The sequence below is a fragment of the Charadrius vociferus genome, unplaced genomic scaffold (assembly GCF_000708025.1).
Source record: "Charadrius vociferus isolate BGI_N301 unplaced genomic scaffold, ASM70802v2 scaffold78, whole genome shotgun sequence".
Classification (NCBI taxonomy): Eukaryota; Metazoa; Chordata; class Aves; order Charadriiformes; family Charadriidae; genus Charadrius; species Charadrius vociferus.
In genome coordinates this window covers 1,614,497-1,631,880 of record NW_009649927.1, presented here as the reverse complement: position 1 = coordinate 1,631,880, position 17,384 = coordinate 1,614,497, and the positions used below count along the sequence as shown (strand labels likewise).

General features: G+C 34.9%; 1 protein-coding gene across 1 annotated transcript in view; it reads left to right on the top strand.

Moving 5' to 3' along the window:
• Positions 1-17,384, top strand: part of SIPA1L2 (signal-induced proliferation-associated 1 like 2) — a 90,193-nt gene that overhangs the window by 18,925 nt on the left and 53,884 nt on the right. Inside the window, exons 5-8 of the mRNA XM_009891145.1 lie at positions 2,386-2,489; positions 9,308-9,465; positions 11,037-11,613; positions 17,076-17,350. Of these exons, the coding sequence (XP_009889447.1) occupies positions 2,386-2,489; positions 9,308-9,465; positions 11,037-11,613; positions 17,076-17,350 (1,114 nt within the window). The remainder of the gene's footprint in view (positions 1-2,385; positions 2,490-9,307; positions 9,466-11,036; positions 11,614-17,075; positions 17,351-17,384) is intronic.

Below are 17,384 nucleotides of genomic sequence, written 5' to 3'. Positions count from 1 at the left end.
GGGACAGTGTTAGAAATGGACAAAGCTCTGATCCTGTGCAAACACTGTTCAGCAATAGCTAAAACATTGGTGTGTTATCAACACTGTTTTGATCACATACAGAAAACACAGCACCATGTGGGCTGCTATAAAGAAAATCAGCTCCGTCCAAGCCAGACCCAGTGCAAATGTGAAGAACATGTGGAATATATTAACTACAAACTCTTTTCTGCCCTTCTTTACTGCGTTTTTAATGGCATGCAGTTCTAAATCCCAAGATCAAGAAATAAGAAAATTAGAGGAAACTTTACCAATTCAACACTATATAATTTGTTCAGTATGTTTTAAAACATATCAGTCTACTAGAAATGAGGAATTAAGAGATCATTATTAGAACATTAATATTCTCATTTGTAATGTTCAGACTTTAATTATGGATTATACTATGGATAAATTGGATTATGTCTGCATTCAATTTCCTTACATCTGTAAAGAGAGAATTGAAGGTGAAAGAGATTGAGGAAATGTTGCAATTTATATCTACAGAGGAATAGTGCTGTTTAACTTTCATTTGGTAAAAAGTGCTTTTCTGAAAAAAAAAAAAAAAAAGCAGAATTTTTTTGTAACTGAAAAAAATGTTTAGCCAATTTTTCTCAAACTTTGTGAAATAAAACTAATGTTCAGAAAGGAATGAAGTACAGAAACGTCAGCCCAGATAGAATTTCTTTTCACTAAAATTGTCAGCAGAGTAATGTTTGTAGTAGCAACCATCACATAAATTTAATCATGGTGGGCCTTAATAGGTGTTCAGTAAAGCATCTGTTGAGTTAGAAGATTTCAGCTTGCTTAGTGTAAGGGACTAAATTTCAGAAGAAAAACTTGCTAGCTCATTTCCAAAGTCAAGGTGCTAAAACAAAAGTATTTAACTAAGTAGGATGTTGCATTAGGAAAGGATTGGTTTATGGGTAAGGAATCAGCCTTTCTGTAATATGTATGTAAAGGGACTGTTTTGTGCAATATCTGTTCAAGATAATTTGACTTTAATATCTAATTACAAAAGGAGTCAGGGAATAGCATTGCTGAGATCACTGTAGTTTAGGCAGATACTTGTATTTCACAGTATAATTTACTTCCTCCTTCTATCTCTTCAAAAATCGATCTTTCTAAAATGCTGTTGAAAGGTTATAATGGAATTATGTTTTCAACAAAGATTTTAAAATAGAGGAGTGCAATAATGTTTGGGTTTTTTTAGCAACTTGTAAGAAAGAAACTTCAGTGGTAATTATGCTCCCTATTTCCTATGTAACTAATTTACATTACATCAATGTTAAGATATGAAGTTAATTTTATTATTGTACAAACATAACTGATGAAACCAGTTGTAATATGAATGTGTTCAAAATTATACACACACATAAATATTTTCAGGTTTAGGGCTTCAGATACAGTATGGTAACTGTTGAATTTTACACTTAAGTGTATGTTTATAACACTTAAGTGTATGTTTATAGACTTTTAACCAGAGAATGAACATGGCCAATTTCTTTTTGGAATACAGTTACTGTTTAAAACAAAACAAAACCCCAAAACCTTAAAGAGTGTATGGAAGAGAGTGCTGGAGAATGTTTATTGGTGTGGATAACATAAAATTATATTAAAAAAATGAGTGAACATGGAAAAAGAGAAGAAAAATTGATGTTGTCTTGACTCAGTAGGGTGCTTTAAAGTTGATTGTACTTACTTAAATAATCTATACATATTAAAGAAGGTGAATAAAAAGGATTGATTTATGACTACAGAGTACAACTCCTCTAATTTGCTGTAAATATTCTGAAATACTAACTTCATCAATAAAATTCCTAAGTCATATGATAATGAAATGTATTTTAATCATTTTAAAAGATCTGAAGATTCCCAATAAAATTATTTGACATTGTACTACAATGCATTATGTACATATTTTATGTTTTTAAATTGTCTGAGCTGCATTATATGTTTTAATGTCAGATTTGAAGTAGCATTTTCAGTTTATTTTTGGTAAAGTATGGGATTAGTCGATTGTCCTTATTAATGTTTTAAATAATGAAAATATATATTATATAAAACTGTCCTGAAGTAGCTAAGTGTTCATTCTTTTTTTTTCATGAAATGCCAATATATTCAAAATTTGATCATTTAGGCCTCATAGACAGCAAACTTTTTGTGCAAATTCTTGCAGGACCTTTCTATGTCATAATATGAAAATAAAGAGTAGATCTTCAGCTGATGCAAACTGGTTTTGTTCTACTGAAAAATGTTTTAAATTGCATTGATAGATTTAAATCACAGCATGCAAAGAGTGGTGTCCTGAAGAGTAGTATGAATGTTCTATTTTACTGACCTTTTTACGATTAAATTCATTTTCAGCTGATTCAACAGGAACTCATTCTCTCTATACTACCTATAAAGATTATGAGTTAATGTTTCATGTATCAACAATGCTTCCATACATGCCCAGTAACAGGCAACAGGTATGTTTTTTAACTTTTCATTGAAATTTTACATTATAAATGTTTGACATTGAGGGGCTTTTCAAAGTAATACCGATTTAAAACTAAATTGTTTTATATAAAGTATGACTCGTTTTTTTTTTTTCTTGAAATATCAAAAGGCATTAGAAATCTCATAGGATTTTTATAACTCAGGAACTTATCCTATCTACCTCATTTAATTATATTATTAAGAGGTAGTGTTGCTTGTGGTGAATGAGCTGTTTTCAGTTTGAGCTGGATTTACATCTTATGTATGTTGTAGACATTGAATGGAATGAAGTTTTGAAAATAGTCTTATGGTTAAAATATGCATGTAATAAGATTTTTAAAACTATTCTACTTAATCCTTATACTACGGATCTTGAAATGTTTATTAATATGTCAGCTTCATAATAAATGCTTAACTATATCCTTCAAGGTATCTGCTTGTGAAGATAGAAAACTGCAGTGTACTGATTTTATTTCTGGAGAATTCCCTTTGCTTATGTAATCATTCAGAATATCTTTAAAGCATTAAGGATGGCTAAAAAACAGCACAACATCCAAAGTGTGCAGTGCACCAGTAAGGTTACTCTGTCTTGCCTGTCTCAGATATTTCTTGCAACTGAATTAAAAAGTACAAGCACATTTGGTATAATATATCAAAATTAACACTTAAAAAAAAAAAAAGTCAGAATTGCTCATGGGTCAGAGTGATAATGGTTCGTAACTTTCTGCACTACTACTCTGCATTTTCCTAGGTCTGCAGAAATAAATGTTGGATTTATTTGGTTAGTGTTAAAATATTCTCTCATTGCCATGCAAGATATAAAGATTTCAGTCATTTTGGAGGGTTGTCATGAAATAAAGATGCTATCTCACTTTCATTTTGAACAGCATACAAAAGATGGTTACTGTTTGTTAAACCATATGTGAGTTGTATCTTTGATGTCTACCCTATCAATAGGTCTTGTGGGAAGAAAAAGAGATGTGTCAAGGCAGCAAGAAAAAGATAAAAGAAAGCGATTAAAATTCTTGAGAATGGATAAATGAAAATCAAAATGGAAGAAAGTATATATTTATGTATTTTAAATAGTCGGTGCATAATGTTCTGAACTGTTTGAAGAACTGTTTCAAGTGAACAGTTAAGACAAACTGCAAATTTTACTCCATTACACTTAGATGTGGTTTAAAGGAACTAAATTAGGAATCAAAAGACAGAAAATCTTCACCATATGAATAATATGGATGTTTAGATGACTCACATCTTAATGTGTGTGGCTTTCAGAAGACAGAATGTTCACCTATGTCACATTCTCTACTGTGCCAATAACTATTAATCAAGGTATTGGTTCATAACCACTGATTTGAGATTGCGCCATTTTTCTAAACTTTCACTTACACCTTATTACAATACACTATTCATTTAGTAAACACACTAGGAGTTGTTCTGTCTGTAATCAGTCACAACAATCTTTGACTGGAAAGGACATGTAAATAGGCAAAACTGTACACTATTAAGATATAATACACTGAATGAGCTTGCCTTGAAAGGAAAAAAATAATATTTTCATAGCTAATCACAGGCACTGACAGTAAATATGGCCTTACTTGGAGTTCATAACTTTTGTTGTCTTTCATGACTTTCCCTTGTTTGTGAGAACAGGATATCCTCTTGCCACAATTCACTAATTTTCGTAATCGTTTGCTGTTTGTCTGCTTCACTGCTGTGTTACTCAGCCACACCCTATTACTGTCCTTTCACTTCTTCCTGTGCATTCTTTTAATTCTCATAATTTCCTATGTGTCTTTCTTTATAGACAGGTGTTAATTCTTGTGTATAGCCAAATCTTCCAGTTTTAACTCCATGATTTCCCCCAGGAACAAGCACTCCTTTCCACAGTGTTTTAGTAAGCTCTCATATTGTCACTTTAACAGGTTCGATATTTAGTAGAAGCACCATGTTGTTATTAATGGCTTTCTTGGGTCAAAATAATGTGACAGTTTTCCAAGTTCAAGTAGTGTGCCTATCTGAAGACCCACCACATGATTTTTTCTTTAGGTGCTGGGATCTAGCAGTATTTGCACAGCATGGACACTGTCTTAATGAAATGTGACAAGCACACCCAAATGACCGGAATTTAGCCAGCCTTAATGTGCAAAAGGGGTCTATAATCACTGTTTAATTTTCTTCTATTACTGTTTAGTTCCAAAATACATACTGAAGTGTGAATTGTATCAACAGTGTTGCTTCTCAGAAGCTAGGATAAAATTCAATTAGGTCTTTCTCCTTGAGACGTTTTAGATGCTGAAGATCACAGATGCAATTGCATCCGTTGTGCTCAAGACAGAGAGAGACTTACAGGTGCTGTGGAATATGAATGTTGTTTGTCTCTTCAGGGTTTGGCTCACTAATTCTACATACCCAAGTAAAGGGAAGTTAGGGACCATAGTAATTTTCCTTTTAGGTTATGTTAGCAATGAAGACCCCCATTCAACAGTTATTTTTTGCTAGCATATTGTGTACGTACTGACAATGAGGTTGATGCATCCTATCCCTATATGCCTTGTTTGGTAATGACTGGGCAAGGTATCGAGACACTCTTCATCATCTGGGACTATGACCTTCAATGAGCAAGCACTGAGCGTTGCTTAGATTCCAAATACTTGTGAGCCAAAAGCGGGCCACACCAGAATTGTTTGTTGCTTCTTCCAGGACATAACTACGCCCTGCTTGGTCCCTGATCAGGACATCCCTCTAGTTTTAGAGCCAGCAGGAGATCCAAAGAGCAAGGTAATTTTCACTTTGGCTGCAACATAGGCTGGGAAATTTCAAGTCAGCTGCTCCTTCCCTAGGACAGAAAAGACTACCAGCCCTGGTGTGGCCAGTTTCTTTTCCTTTACTGGCCTTTTCTTCAAATCGTAGTTCAAGGCTTTCCCCTTTAAACTTTACCTTTGCAACGTCCCTTTCCAGTTCATTCCCTTGCAAGTTTCCCGTTCACACATTTGCAGTCTGCTTGTGTGCACGTGGTCAGACCTGATTGATTTAAATCAGTTCAAATAATCAGTTTTCACCTGGTTTAATGAAAATTTTAAAATGAAACAGATATGCAATAATGAAATAAATTTGTTGAGTTTAAGCTACTGTTAAAATGATTGGGTTAACAAGACCTGTGGTTATACCAAACTCGGTTTAACCAGATTTGATGAAATACATTTTACCATTTATTTCTGGTTTTGGTACTGGTTAAGAACACAAATTGAAAATAAAACTTTTGAAACCACTTATTTTAGAAATGTTAAGTTTGAAGATTTTCGTATTTGACTCTTAACATGTTATCATTTAATCGAATGAAGAATATATTTCACTGCTACTTCAACAAGAATTCCTTGTTTCACAGTTTGATTAGGCAATTAACATTCCACAGAAGTGGATAGATTTTTATGATTGGGCATACCCTGTAAATATGCTATGTTTTAAGACAATTCTTTTCTTCAGAGATGCATATCTGAAAATTAAGAATTGACTAGTTAAAAATCTCAAAATTATATTATAAAGTATTACATGGTATAAATAATTCTAATCTAATGGATTCTGCTTTTCTAACATATTTTCCTTACTGAACTCCCCTTTGCGTGTCTTGTATTCTTACATAAAAATTCACCGATTCCCTTTTGGCTGCCTATCATACTTGATTGGGTTCGTTTTCAAATTCTACCATGACAATTTAGACTGATACTAGAATGATGTCAAAGCGTGTTTGATGTCTCCTTACTGTAAGTAATCCTCTGTAATCTGTGCACCCTATTGAGACTTCCTATTGTGCTCTGCATGGGCATGAGACTCTTTAGAGTATGTTAGAATGGCAGATTTAAAAAAAAAAAAAAAAAAAAAAAGAGAAATACAGTAACCCCCCAAACCCCTAAACCTGAGCAGACCTCAAAATGGGAGAGGAAGGGGAAACTGAGAACCTGGAAGAAATAAAAACAACAAAAACCTAAGAGGTAAAAGTTGGGAGGAAAATCTAGGTTATAGAATGGAAAGTAGAAAAGGGTTTCTTATAAATCTTTTTGCTTAGTTCCGGTTTCCTTCAATTCCTTTTTCATTTTCAGTATGCTGTCCTTATCTCACATTTCCCAGGGAAGTATGTGTTCCCTCCTTCTTTTCCATTCAATACTGTATTCTTTTCCTATTCCTTTATCCTATCCAGAGCACTTCTTTCCATCTTCCAGATCACCCCAGTTAACTTCTTTCCCCTTTCCAAGTTCTTTGCATTATGATAACTCTGTGCACAGCCACAACTGTGCTTTGCCTTTGCATTGTGTTGAAGTTCACTGACCACTTATGCATGACAGTTATTTATAACAGTGTTACACTGATTTTATTTTAAAATGTTGAAGATGTCACTAAGATCTCTGCAAGCTTGGTAAGGTTCTTAAAAATGATGACCTGACTTCCTGTTTCCTATTTTTGTGCCTCTTAGAGGTATAAGCTCTTGGAAAAATAGTTTAGGGATAGGATGTGGGAACTGCTATAATTTTGAAAAGACTATTTTTGCTAGTAAAATTTCAAACACTTGTAGAATTTACCCCTTAAGTGACTACTGTTCTTGCTTAAGCAACCTATGCTTAGCAGAACCTCCTAAAGAGGTCTACAAAAGCAGAAAATATTCTTGAAAACAGTGATTGTCTTGAGAAATAAATACAACTTTAAAGAGGATGTTGCTTTCTAATTTTTTTAATTTTGCTGTGTGGACATATACAGGCATGAACCACTATAGCAAGAAAGACTAATTGGGCAGTGAGCTATATAACAAAGGCAGAAATGAATCACCTTGTACCTCATAATTGGAAGGTTTCTTACAAATTTAACTGCGGTGTAAATTCCAACATGTGAGATAATAATAACTTCTAAACATGAACTTGTGCTTCACTATGATCTGATTGTACAGTTCACTTGGCTCAGCAAATTAAAATATACGTAACACACTTGTGATCAGTTCCACATAGTGTACTTCTGTAATTTGTACACAACAGGATGCCTATCTTAAATTGCTTAAATAGACAGTTATTTTTATTTTTAGTCTTAAAAACCTGAAAACTTGACTGAGCCACGGCTTGTACCAAATCATATTTTCTGTTCTTATATCTGTTTTAAATTTTCGTCAGAAGACTTATTTCTTGGGGAGGGACTTTTTACAAGGGTACGTAGAGATAGGATGAGGGGGAATGGCTTCAAACTGGAGGAAGGGAGATTTAGTTTAGGTATTAGGAAGAAATTTTTCACTCTGAGGGTGGTGAGGCACTGGAACAGGTTGCCCAGGGAAGTTGTGGATGCCCCATCCCTGGAGGTGTTCAAGGCCAGGCTGGACGTGGCCCTGGGCACCCTGGTCTAGTGGGAGGTGGCCCTGCCCATGGCAGGGGGGGTGGAACTAGGGGATCTTCAAGGTCCCTCCCAACCTAAACCATTCTATGATTATATTTAAAATAATATAGATATACTGAGTGCTTTAAAATTCTGGCTTTGGCCCTTCTTTCTACCTTTAGGATACCATACTTTGTGTTATTTTAGGAGATGTAATGAAACATACGTATGGGTCTTAGGCTTTAGCATATGCAACTTTGCTTTTTTTGTGGTAGTTGAAATACTAACTTTCAGTGAAACTGAGAAAATAAAAGCAAATACTCTTTTATTAAAAAGATTATGTTCCATAAAATCAGCTCAATAGAGAAATTTTTACTTGTTCTGTCGTAAAGTTTTCAAATAAATTTATTCTTGTGTTCTTTTTAGTTACACATGAGCTAAGATAAAGCTTTAAGCATCTATATGCTATTAGTTGAAAATGCAGGGTCTTTGGCAGACTGAGTGGATATTTAAAATGCAGCACATGCTGGACTACTTTTTTTGGTCTGGTAATATATACATGGATGTTTTATAAGCAAAGGTATTAAGAAAAAAGTGTAAAAAAAAATTTGCGAGGTACTACTGTGAGGAAAGTGAACATCATTTTACTATGCTGTTTTGTTGTGTTTTGGGTTGTTTTTAAGATAGAGGGAGGTGGTCCCTTATTGCTGGACATGTTTTGTAGTTTTCATTAAGTTTTAGCCTGTAACAATGATTTAGTACTTTAAAATATTCCTTAAATATATTTTGATGATAAAAGCTACCAATTGCAACAAGAAGTTTTTAATTAATGAGTTTCTAAGAGCTATTGTTGCTCCATTAGTATTGTGTCTCAGTTCTGTTCCTCAAGTATACAGTTGTTAAAATTTGTGATGAGTATTCATGATAATCTATTAAAAAAATCAAGCTCATAATATTAAGACAATGTTTAATAGAAATGCAACATGGAAAAGCAAGGCTTATTGAAAAAAAAGCAATATTATATTTTTACATATCGAAGCAAATATTACACTGTAAAAAGGAAACTGATGTACAGGTCTCTGGATAGTGAGAAATGTCAAGTCATGTAACCTTTTTTTGTTATTAAAGGGACACAATAAAGTAAGAGAAATACATTTTTCTCACCGAATGAAAGAAATGAGCAGAAACTATGCAGAACTAGTGTGGGGATGCAAGAGAGCTCACTAGTATTTTTGTGAACTTAGCCCAATTTCCTTTCCCTGTCTTTTTGCAGTTCAGTCCGATATACTTTATCTGTAGCTATCCAGGATATGATTAATTAAAAGTTATTTCTGAAAAATTAAGCTTAATTTATTTTGATTTGGTTGGGGGTTTTTGCAAAAATGAAGAAATTGTGATTTTTTTTTTATTATTATTTTTATAACTAATTTTTCAATGCATGTTTCTTGTCTAGCTGCTAAGGAAAAGGCATATAGGAAATGACATAGTTACCATTGTCTTCCAAGAGCCAGGAGCACTTCCTTTTACTCCAAAAAATATTCGTTCCCACTTTCAACATGTATTTGTCATAGTCAAAGCGCATAATCCTTGCACTGAAAATGTGTGCTATAGGTGAGTAGAGCCTTATAATTATTTAAGTTTGATATTAAGACTACAATGGAACTGCCTCTTTTAACAATTTTGTAATTCCTAGAGATATTGTGTATACGGTTTTAAAATTTCTGCTACATTTTCTGTGAGTTTGAAACCCCAGTGTCTCCCTTGCACACATCCAGAGTTCTGGGGCACAGGTTGTAGACGTAAATCGGTGTATGCAGAGTTCTGTGTTGCTAATTTATGTGCACAAAATGGGGATATAACAAATTAGTGAAAATAAGATTTGCATACATAACAACAGAAATTAATTTAGAATTTGTATTGCACATTTCCTTTTTCAAAGAAAGTGATTTAAAATAAAGTACTTGAGAAGGCTATTAGCCTATATAAATTCCTGAGTATTTCAATATGACCCTGGGATGAGTCATGGCCTTTAAGCACGTGAATGAGGACTTTGGGGGAGTATAAAAGCATCTCCAGTTTCAGATTACCTTAACTCTTACGTTTAAGTTACTGCATCATGAATTCTAGCAACATAACCAGGTTGGAAGCATAGCTCTGAACTGATTGGAAATTGTGCAAATAATAAGGACTTGAAGCATAATGGTGCAGATTTAGAACATATAAATGTTATTATTCATTGTTTAGAATGAAATAAAAGTACATCGTGAGGTCAAGTCATATTACTGTCTTTTAGCTGTCTTTTAGAACTTAGGCTACATTTTAGAAATTAAGCTGTCTTTTAGAACTTGATTTTGTTTCAGTATCTCTTTTGTGTTTAATAACACATGACATTTCATAAGTTACATTTTTCTTATTACTAAATGATGTCTGTCTGTCATTCCAAATGTGACTGCATTTCAGTTGAACTACTAGTAGTTATATGTAGTTTGCACACCATTTGAAAACCTTTTTCAGTTGAAATATATTATGTATGTATCAAGTGTAGGTGTAATTTTATCAATGAGAAAATATTCCTATTTCTTTACAAGTTGCTGTGAACTGTCCATATCAAGAATTGCAGGTATTACAAAATTTTATGAACATAGAGTAGTCAACTTAAACAGGTGCAGAATGCTCCCATTATAGACACATTTGATACCAATACTTTTTGTTTGTCTTCACACTTGATCGTAGCAAAATGTCTGAGGATTAAAATAAATTCTCTTTCTATTTATATATTTCTCAGTTTTAAGATCATGCCACTGAGTGACACCTGGAAATGATAGACTTACATAAAAAAATATTTAAGAATGCTTCTCTAATTTATGTCTCACAAAGCTTTTTTATATTTATTCCATTAAAGAAAGGAGGCGGTAACACCCTAAGAAGTCATCCTTTGTATTTTTTGTGTTAGTAAGGTACATCCGCAATGTCTTTTATATATTTAAAAGAAAAAAGTCATTTTAAACCAGACAACCCAATCAGTTTTCTTTGTTGTCTAAAATGTCTGAAAATTGGCATGTCAAACCTAAACCCAACTGTGTAAATGGACTGCATGGATCACAGTTCTGCTTATCATCTGATTTTATTATTTTATTTTTTTTTTTTAATTAACTATTGCAATTTTTTTCTTCTTTTTCCAGTGTTGGTGTTTCGCGATCAAAAGATGTACCTCCGTTTGGTCCACCCATTCCCAAAGGTGTAACTTTCCCCAAATCGGCAGTCTTTAGGGACTTCCTTTTAGCCAAAGTTATTAATGCCGAAAATGCAGCACATAAGTCGGAAAAATTTCGAGCCATGGCCACAAGGACACGTCAAGAATACTTGAAAGATCTGGCAGAAAATTTTGTTACCACAGCTACAGTGGATACTTCAGCAAAGTTTAGCTTTATTACTTTAGGGGCAAAAAAAAAGGAAAAGGTGAAACCAAGGAAAGATGCACATCTATTCAGTGTTGGAGCAATTATGTGGAATGTGATTGCACGAGATTTTGGCCAGTCTGCTGACATTGAATGTCTCCTTGGAATCTCCAATGAGTTTATCATGTTGATTGAAAAGGAATCAAAAAATGTCGTGTTTAACTGCTCCTGTAGAGATGTTATTGGATGGACGTCTGGATTAATAAGCATCAAAATATTTTATGAAAGAGGAGAATGTATTCTACTGTCTGCAGCAGATAATTGTACTGAAGATATCAGAGAAATTGTTCAGAGACTTGAAGTAAGTACAGTTTCTAAACTGGAATTCCAATCTTTTATGAAGAGTTACTTGCCTACATCTCCTTTGAGATATAATTAAAAATGTTCATACTTCAGGAATGTTTTCAGTCTTCAGAAGCGTTACAAACAATAATCCTCACAACAGCACATGAGATAAGCATTGTCAACCCGTTTTCAGGGATGAGGAATCTGATACCAGTAATCTGATAAGATTTGCCCAAGGCCATGCATGATTTCAGCATTGAAATCAGGATTGAAAGGCTAAGCTTTTGTCTTCTCTTTCTGTAGCCTGTTCTCAAGTAACACATTTGTAGGTAGAAATTTACACTCATTTAAAAATATGAAAATCTTAGTGTGTGAAATATACTCACTTGGGCTTTTTATAATACCCCGTGTGAATTTTAGCAGATAAGTGATTCTGCTGATTTGTTCCTCTATGCTGAGCAACTGCAGGAAGTAAAAAAAACTACACCAATTAATGTCAGTTTTTACAGCTGACTGGATAAAGTTTTTCAGACGCTTTATGACCCTGTTAGCACAACTGTCCTGTAACTATTTCAGTCAGTACAAATGAACTGAAAGGAACTCCAAGGTAAAAGTGCTGATGCATCTACTTCATGTCGTTGCACTTCACCCTTTGATCATAATTTAAGTGATCCAGATGGTCTCAGTTTTGTTTATATTAGAAATCCTGGTTCTGAAAAGGAATCATTATGCTTACCATTTTCACACTGGAACAGTTGGATTGCAGCTGATGTTTTAGGGCCTCTATAATTCTGTAGCCGTGTTTAGCATTGCTCAATATCGTGCTCTAAATAATAACCTTCTTCTTCCAAAATACAATTAAACTTTCAATAGGTGAATGTCTTTAAACTCTTCTTGCTCCTGTTAAATTATCCTTTTCATTGAGGTCTTCAGTTTCACTTTCCTTTGACAGATATTTCCTTTCTGAAAAATAGTGTATGCATAGTTCACTCCTAGTAAGTATTGCTAGATGAACAACATAAATTGCTTAACACAGATGAAAAACAAGATTCAAAGTTCTTGTGAAAACCTCTGCTGTCATCAGTGATGACAATTTCTTTTGTTGTTTTTCACTTCTTTGGTTTTACAAAACATGTAAATATCACAGTTGCTGAGAGTAGATCTTTAAAATTCAGTAATTAACACAAAAGGAAATTCTTCTCTATATTTACTTGATTACTTCCTGGTTTCTATGGTCAAATTTGGGGTTAAATAATGACAAATCGGCTTTAAGCCTCAACAATTTAGCATCAGTTACTGCTCAGTTAACCCAAGTATTAATTTCAATTATCTATTCCAATGAACTCTGGCCACTTTCTGTCTTTCACTGCCACCTACCCAACTTTCACATTGCTTAAAAGAATTAGCTGTCATTATGTGTTTTAAAACTTTTTTCATCCCAGTTTCTTACCTCATATTTTTCTCCTTTTTCCTTGCTTCATCCTCTCTTTTGAAAGCTGCGTATTAATCTTATTCCCTAGTTGGTTTATGATGTTGAATGCTTTCTAAACAGTCCTTATATACATTTTGATATTGAAGCTCAGAGGTGACCATTACAACCACTTAAAAGTATTTCAAACTCTTAATTCCACACTTCATACGCATCCTTTAAAAACCTTTTAAGTGACTCAGAACACAGCTAAGGTCAACAAGCACATGTGCCAGCAGATGCTAAAGATGAAAGCTCAAACTGTGATGTAATATCAAACTTCAGTGACCAGATGATTAACCCTTTTCAGTTACTAGTTAAAGCATTTTTTTTAAAATCGGTGAGTAAAATGTTGCAGTTACTAAATGAGATTTTCAAAGAAATAACCACATTTTAGTGCCCGGGTTTAAATCATGCAGATGAATAGGAAATCTATCTGAATATTCAGATAAAGCAGAGATGTGAAAAGCTGAGACTGTAATTCTCGTTTGAACCAAAAGAATGAGTTCAGGACTAAAAAAAAGCTGGGATTTGTCAATCTAGAGTCAGATCTGTATTTGTGGGGGAGAATGTCTGGTGATATCAAGTAGAAAGAGCAGCAAAAGCAAACTAGAGATTAACTTGTGTTTGAAGGCAGAAAAAGCAGTGGTTTTGAGCTTCAGGATAACAGAGGATGGCAGAATGATCTAAGATTGAATGAAAACCCTGAATGGATCTTTAGACAAGAATCTGAGTAGAGAATTTCCTTAGAAGCCTGTATACTAAAACAACTCTTCACCTTCTTCATGGGACTTAGACAATCTCTGTGTTTTAATTTTATGTCTATTAAGTGCATTCAGAGAAACCAGCTCTTAGTTCATGTACAGCCATGTGTTCAGTGAAACGGCAACCAAGTAAGCAGAATGACCTCTTCTGAAGTTAAGCTGCACTATGTTTTATGTGTCATTACTCTGTAACATGCAGTGTCAACTTTTAGGGGCTATACTTGTGGAGGACTTGATCTCCTGGAATCCTTTCCATGGAGAACAGATAAACCTTTGGCAGGAATGTTTATCTTCCTTCTCTTTTAACCTTCGAATATTTAACTAACTTGAAGAAATTTCGAGTGCTCTGAGTTGGGGAAATCCGTATGCTTTGGCTGGGGCATTCCTTCTGCAGTATATTCTATGATTGTGACATAATGATAACGAGTTGTCTGCCTCTCCCTCCCCAGCCCCCAAGAACAAGAATATTGTGTAGTTTCACAAGGATAAAATTCCATCCCTCAGCTGGGGTCCTGACTCTAAGACCATGCTGTTCTTTTGACTGCATGACTAGATATTGTTTATATTTTAAAACTTGTGACAGAAGTGTAGGGAAACTAATGAAGAGCTGAAAGTTTCATTTCACTTATCTAGTTCATAAATTATGAAAGCCTTGTTGAAATGAGTCAGGACTGAAGATGAACCTCAGAGCTGGGGAAAAAAAAGTTAAAGCTTAGTGCTTTCAGCATGCCATATAGCTTTAATACTATATGCACAATTATAAACACAACAGAAAGTTCTGTTTAAAATGGAAAGCTTCTAAAAGATCCCAAAGCTGAATAATGACAAAGGAAACAGCTGGGTTTTTTGGTAGGAAGACCCAGAACATAATTTTTGTAACCAAAACCTCCAGAGTGCATTTTGGATATGTCAGGAATGACTTTCACATTTTAACTTTGAAGCATACATTTTCAGAAATAACTAGAAGGTTTATGAAGTCGAAGTGCTACAGTTTAAGTAGCCTAAATTTGCCAGGCAATGATTCTCAGATCCTTGCAAGATCTTTCTCCAATGTTTCACAGCTCAATGAAGAATAGCCCTTAATGAATGAGGGCTTACTGTATTTCCTTCCAGTGAGTTTATTGCAGGTTAAAAGCATGAGCATGGTCCACCTCCCTCAGATCAGCAAACTTAGAATAACTCCTGGGTTTGTGGCACTTTGTTCTCATATGTGCAAGTTCTAATTTTTTCTGCTGAGTGACAGGTATCCATATATAAATATTCTATAAAGGCAATAGTGCTTTAAAACTTATAAGATACCTAAAACCTTGGCTTTCAGTCACTAACCAAGTTGCTGGCATAAGGTACACAAACACTCCAAAGCCTTTTCAGTCAGCCATTGGATTGGGAAGGGAGTAGAAGTTCAGCCTCTCATCCCTGGTTATGTAATAGGCTTGGAGAAAAGACTGGTCTAAACAGGAAGTGTAAAAAGGAAGCTAAAAAAGTAACTTACAACTTAATATTTGCTATGTATTAAAGTCCTTTGTTGATGATGGAGACATACTTTAATAATAGTTGCCAGCGAAGGAGATAGTTCCATCCATTCCCTGCCTGCCACCCCTTTGGAACACTATTTTTAAAAGCAGCCTGTTTTTCAGCTGTATCATATCTCAGATCTGTCTGCATGGCTGCACAAGCACTAATGTGATACAAGCGACAGCGTAGTGGTAATAAGATCTTAAATCAGTTTAAACCTCCCATGAAACTGCAGCTGCCTCTGACTCGGGTAGCGAAAGGAGTAGTTTTGTGACCGCTTTACCCAGTCACAGTGCCAACATCTCCCTAGCTGCACAGTCCCACTCCCTCACCACGCAGCCCTGAATAAAGTTGGGTCATGCTTCTGTGGGAAGCACACAATAAACTAGTGAGCTAGGCTGCCCAGAGTCTGGCTCAAGTAGACAATGGAGGGGGAGAACAACTCTGCAAAATAGCCTCCTGAATTAAGCTCAAGCTGTAAAACAACCTTTGCAAAGACATATCCTATACAACTGGCTGTACAGGATGCCAGCCTCCTAAGTTAAGCACCTTGAATTAGATGTGTAAAGTTGGGTAATGTGTGTATCTTTGTAATGCACGCTAAAACCAACCATAAACAGCGTGAACACCTTTGTGGAACTGCTCTTAATGCAGTATGACTTTGGGAAGATCCCTTGATCTGTATCGTAGCATAGGCATCTTTAAAGAGCAGATATTTGCCTTACTGGAGTGTTACAAAGCACTTTGAGGTCTTTGAATGATATGCATTATGAGCAAAGATTTTTGATAATGTTGTTTTGCCATGGTTAAGTTTTTTTTTCTAATTGTACTAATGGAGCTAAAATACATAGTGGCTTAGCGACACTGACAGAAAGGAATGTTAGGGTAACTCACATTACCTTGTAATGCGGACTAAAATTTGGTCTTCTGAGTCTGGTGCAGTATCCCAGCACACACACTATTCTGTGGTTATTTTTTACTGACCAAAACTGTTAAGGACTTGTTACACAGTATAGAGAAATGAGCCTGCTTAGCAAAATCTGAATTTGAAGGATTTTGACTACTCTGTATAATTACAGAATTACTTTTCATTGAATATGAAGAAAGTAATTTTTTTGTTTCTAAGTTTCCGAGTGACATGAAAAGTCTTATTCCATTTTAGTGATGTCTGCATCTGGAGATGGTAGTAGTTAGGAATCTGACTACGACGCAAAATAAATCAAAATTATCTTCATTGCTATGTTCTTGAGGAAGAAAAGCTGCTACAACTGAAGCATTTCACTCAATGTGGCTCATGTTATATTTCAAGTTTAATACTGTCTAATACTGAAGAAAAAATGCCTGCACACCTGCAGTCAGTTGGCCAACAAGAATGAAGTAACTGACAGGACAGTGTTTTGCTTGCTTTGTGTTTTGAAACTAAAGCAGCTGTTAAGTTTTCAATAAGATATAAATTGTATTGTGTTAATGCTGGGCAAGGGGGAAGAAATGTGACGTGGGTCAGCTGCTTGCTCTGAGGATGTAAGATTTTTAGCATTGTGAAATGTTTTGTTCATTTTGTTTTATGAAAAAACGTTCATTCAACCACAAATGTTTAAATAATTGTTAGTGTTAGTATATTAAAGATATTTAATGTCAAGCCATACGTGGCTTTATAGTTTTTGAAGACAGATCTGTTTGTGTCCAAAGTGAGTGTCCTGACAATAGTGTAACATTCTGATACTTCTTTAGATAGTGACCAGAGGATGTGAAACCACGGAAATGACCCTTCGGAGGAATGGGTTGGGCCAGCTTGGATTCCACGTGAACTTTGAAGGCATAGTGGCAGATGTGGAACCCTTTGGTTTTGCATGGAAGGCAGGCCTACGGCAAGGGAGCCGCCTGGTTGAGATCTGTAAAGTGGCTGTGGCAACTTTGACTCATGAACAAATGATTGACCTTTTACGTACATCGGTGACAGTAAAAGTGGTCATTATTCAACCACACGAGGATGGAGCGCCTAGAAGGTAACGAGCAACAATTCTCAGTGTGAGATTTGTA